Source organism: Sapajus apella, unplaced genomic scaffold (genome assembly GCF_009761245.1).
Source record: "Sapajus apella isolate SASKATOON/1434 unplaced genomic scaffold, GSC_monkey_1.0 scaffold62, whole genome shotgun sequence".
Lineage (NCBI taxonomy): Eukaryota > Metazoa > Chordata > Mammalia > Primates > Cebidae > Sapajus > Sapajus apella.
The window spans coordinates 15,157,109-15,161,789 of NW_022437002.1; the positions used below are offsets into that span (position 1 = coordinate 15,157,109).

General features: G+C 42.2%; 1 protein-coding gene across 1 annotated transcript; it reads left to right on the forward strand.

The window, feature by feature from the left end:
* Positions 1-2,999: 2,999 nt before the first annotated feature.
* On the forward strand, positions 3,000-3,938 carry LOC116529558 (olfactory receptor 2D2-like). The gene has a single exon (XM_032247530.1). The coding sequence runs from the start codon at positions 3,000-3,002 to the stop codon at positions 3,936-3,938; it is 939 nt and encodes a 312-aa protein (XP_032103421.1).
* The last annotated feature ends 743 nt before the right edge of the window (positions 3,939-4,681 follow it).

A 4,681-nucleotide genomic window follows, 5' to 3' on the forward strand; every position in this document is an offset into this window, starting at 1 on the left:
TGAACTTAAGCCAATAGCTTCCCTTCTCTGGGCTTTAGTAAAAAGAAAGGATTGCATTAATTGCTATCAAATTAAGTCTTTAACTCATAAGAGGAGTTCTAGGGAACCGTGTGTTTCTGGTGAGGGTGAGTAGGTGGGTCCTGAGCTCCTGCAGAAGTTTGTCTTTGACAAAAATGTTCAAAGGCTTTAAAAAGGTTGAAAACGTGTAACTCTGAAATTGTTATGACAACAGGCCCTGCTCCCCAATGTCCACCTGTCCCACTGTGCATTTTCTTTTTTTTTCTTTTTTTTTTTTTTTTTTTTAGATGGAATTTTGCTCTTGTTTCCCCAGGCTGGAGTGCAATGGCGCGATCTCGGCTCACCGCAACCTCCGCCTCCTGGGTTCAGGCAATTCTCCTGCCTCAGCCTCCCGAGTAGCTGGGACTACAGGCACGCGCCACCATGCCCAGCTAATTTTTTGTATTTTTAGTAGAGACGGGGTTTCACCATGTTGACCAGGATGGTCTCGATCTCTTGACCTTGTGATCCACCCGACTCGGCCTCCCAAAGTGCTGGGATTACAGGCGTGAGCCACCACGCCCGGCCCCCAACTGTGCATTTTCAGTTCTGTTCTCAAGGAGTGGCCAGTCTAGAGGACAGGGTCCCCTCAGCCAGGCATGCCTACTGGCTGTTCTTTATTTCTTATTACAAGTAACTCATGTTTATTGTGAAAACTTCAGGAAGTCCTAGAAGTTTTAACAAATATCACCTACAAACCTAATCTTCCAGAAATGACCATTGTTAAAATTTTAATATATTCCTTTCCAATTTTTTGTCTATGCATGTAAATCTTTACACTATTAGGATCGGGTTATATATTATTTCACATCCTGTTTTTTAAAGTTAACAATCTGTCAGAGCATTTCCTCATAGCAGGGATTTTTAGAACAAAGTGGCCACAGGGAACCCTTAGAAATATTAGGGAGAACACTGGACTTCTTAGAGCGGATCAGTCCAGGGCCTATATTACTTCAAATCTGCATATTAAAGAGACAAGAGTTATCTTCATGAGACTGAAAGGTTTGGAAACCTTAGGTTACCCTTGGGAGGTCTGTGAACCGCCGTAAAATAAACATTCACCTACATTTTCTCTTCAGTTGTTTGATAGTTTTGTTTTTTCTAAATCTTTAACATATTTAGAATTTGCCTTGATATACCATGTGAAATACTAACGCAAATCATTAATTAATTGTCCGAGCAACATTTGTTGAATAACTCTTCCTTGCCCCTCTGACTTACAATAGATCTTCATCCTATGATAAGGTCTACTTCTGAGTTCTCTATTCTGTCCAGTTCTTACCTCATACTACATTTTTAGTTTGTGGTTTTATCTATATGTTTAAACCTTTGGAAGGCTGTCTACACTTAGAGTTACCAGATAAAATACAGATGCCCAGTTAAATTGTAATTCATTTCCTTGGTTAGAGTCACCCCATTATTCTCTCACGAGCTTTTGAATTGTGTTATCAAGTTCTCCCAAGTTGAGAGGAATCTGTGAAGCCAGAGCACCAGAGAGAGTACCTGTCAGAAATGGGTACGACAGTAGCTGAGATATTTCACCCCCGTGGAGTAAATGTGCTTCGTCATGCATTGCCAACTCTTTCCAGTCAATTGCCCTTTCATAAAACTCTAGACATTGTGGATTTACTTTGTATAGTTTCCCATCATCCCTTGAATTTTGAATATTTTAGGAGAAAAACATAAATTGTTCTGAGTCATAACACCAAAAAAAATGAATACTGAAAGGTAAACCCATACTTTCTCAGTATGTTCATTGTCTCCAACAAAGCAAAACCAATTTATTGGTACCACATCAACAGTGTGAAGGAGTCTTTGAAGTATTTGTAATTAAGAATGTATGACAGGCTGGGCACAGTGGTTCACACCTGTAATCCCAACACTCTGGGAGGCCGAGGTTGGTGGATCACAAGGTCAGGAGATGGAGACCATCCTGGCTAACACGGTGAAACCCCGTCTCTTCTAAAAATGCAAAAAATTAGCTGGGCGTGGTGGCGGGCGCCTGTAGTCCTAGCTACTCAGGAGGCTGAGGCAGGAAAACCTCTTGAACCCAGGAGGTGGAGGTTGAAGTGAGCCGAGATCATGCCACTGCATTCCAGCCTGGGCAATAGAGCGAGAGTCCATCTAAAAAAAAATGTAGGACAAATGAACGTTAACTGTACAATTTCTGCATTCTTAATTTAAGATTTTGTCCTCTTTGTATAGTATACTGGGATTATTATTTTTATTATGGTAATTCTGAAAATTGTTTATAGGACTATCCTCAAGGTATCCAAGATCTTTCTTTGACTGCAAAATATCCTACCCCTATATTTTAGAAAAATCACTTTCTCATTTGAGGAGATAATGTTATAGTGATCATTTTGGTAAAAATTATTAAATGAACGACATCATTCATGAACAACATTTAAGGTCATTCACCAAAAAAAGCTAAATCTTAACTATCAACTCTAATCATTTTCCTTCATAGCACTGACTGTAATGCCCATTGGTATCCTTAGCCCTAATGCAAACACTGATAGCAAGGGATGAATACCGTAGTCCCAGCTCTGATCCTAATCTTAATTCACACAAGGCTTAGGAACCACTGACGTCCCAAAAGAACAGAATATGGGGTGAATAACAGTACAGAGAAAACAAGGCTGTGTCGGGAAAGAAAAAAATAGATGCCCACAGGCCAGAATAGAACACAGCCTCTGTGCTGCCCTGACTTGGCATGGCCCCTTTAATCAGTATGGCCCTCCACCAAATCCCGAACCAAATCCCAACATCACTCAAACTCCTTTTGGAATGGAGCTCTTGGCACCTCCACCTGCCAGTCCAAAGCTTCCTGATACTATTAGGAAATGTAAATGAAACAATGAACGTGAAAATTCCTTACACACCCTTGGCACAGGCAATCAACAACATATCCTAAAAACTCTTTAAACAGGCAGATCACAATGCAGGAGCTCAACCAGTCCACTGTGACAGAATTCATTCTAGTGGGCTTCACTGCCAACCCCAGGACCAGTCCTCTGCTCTTTACCGTCTTCTTCATCTTTTACCTGATGATCCTCATGAGCAACAGCCTCCTCATCACCCTCATCCGCCAGGACTTCCACCTGCACACGCCCATGTACTTTTTCATCAGTGTCCTCTCCCTGCTGGACGTGTGCTACACCACCACCACTGTGCCCCAGATGCTGGCACACACTCTCAGCAAGAAGAGGGCCATCTCTTTTGCTAGATGTGTGGCCCAGATGTACATCTTCCTCCTCTTCGGGGTCACTGAGTCCTGGCTTTTCTCCATCATGTCCATGGACAGGTACATGGCCATCTGCCACCCTCTCAGGTACAAGGTCATCATGAGCCCCTGGGTGTGTCTCTTCATGGTGGGTATCTGTGCAACCTATGGGGTGCTGGGTAGCCTGTGCTATACTTTCTTTGCTATGCACCTGCCCTATTGTGGGCCTAATGAGATTGACCACTACTTTTGCGAGGTTCCTGCAGTTCTGAAGCTGGCCTGTACAGACACATCCTTCAATGACCTGGTGGACTTCATTATAGGCTTCAATGTCATTGTGGTCCCGCTCTCCCTGGTTGTCATAGTCTATGCCAACATCTTTGCCACCATCATGAAGATCCACTCAGCCCAGGGGCGAATCAAAGCCTTTTCCACCTGTGCCTCCCACATCACTGTCGTCACCATGTTCGCCATTCCATGTATCATCATGTACATGGGCCCTGGCTCTGGCTCCTTATCAAACAGCAGCAAGAAAATGGCCCTTTTCTATAACATAGCCACATCCTTCCTCAATCCTGTCATCTACAGTCTAAGGAACAAAGATGTGAAAAAAGCTTTCTTCAAATGGATGGGATGGAGCAGGACCCCAGAGTAAGACTTGAAGGCTAAAGACCTTGGGAGCCCAACAAAGCAAACTTGCAATCACCAATTCCCCAAGGACTCTTCCAAGAGATCTAGTAGAGCTGGACTCTTCACCCTTGCCCAAGTGAGAGATGAACAAGGTGCTTGGACATCTGCAATATCTGTGATGATGTCTGACACAGAGAAAATTGTGAAAGTAAAGTGCAGTGGTTAAAATCTTGGACTTTAATGCCAGACAGACCAGGATGACAGACTCAGTTTCACCACTTAGTAGGCACATGAATTTTTGCAGGTCATTTAACTATTTTGAGGTGTGTGATTCTTTCTTACAGAGAAGTTGTAATGAATATATGAAATAATTTGTAAAATGTGCTTAGTACAGAGCCTGGCATGTAGTCACCTTTCAACAAATGTTCATTTTAATTTTTTAAAATTTACTACTCAGGAATGAACCATTAACCAGTCATCAACCGTGATCCTCTGGGGCTGTGGAAGTGACTGGAGCCCTAGACAGTAAAAGAAAAAGAGGGAAAAGTAGAAGAAAGAGAAACTCAAAAACTGAAAAGTAGAGAATCTTAGGGTGAGGAGGAGACTTGAGAAAGAGGAAAGGAATCTTTATCTAGTCACTTACAAACTATGCCCATTAGAGCATCTGAGGTTGATTGAAATCATCTTGGGTAAAGGGGTGTTTTGTAACAGTGTTTTATTTCTGTGCTTTTTGAAAAACAATTTATACCTCTTGATTTTCTTTTTCAT

Excerpts from the sequence above, each read along its gene's own strand:
- LOC116529558 (XM_032247530.1), top strand. The coding sequence starts at position 3,000 with ATGCAGGAGCTCAACCAGTCCACTGTGACAGAATTCATTCTAGTGGGC.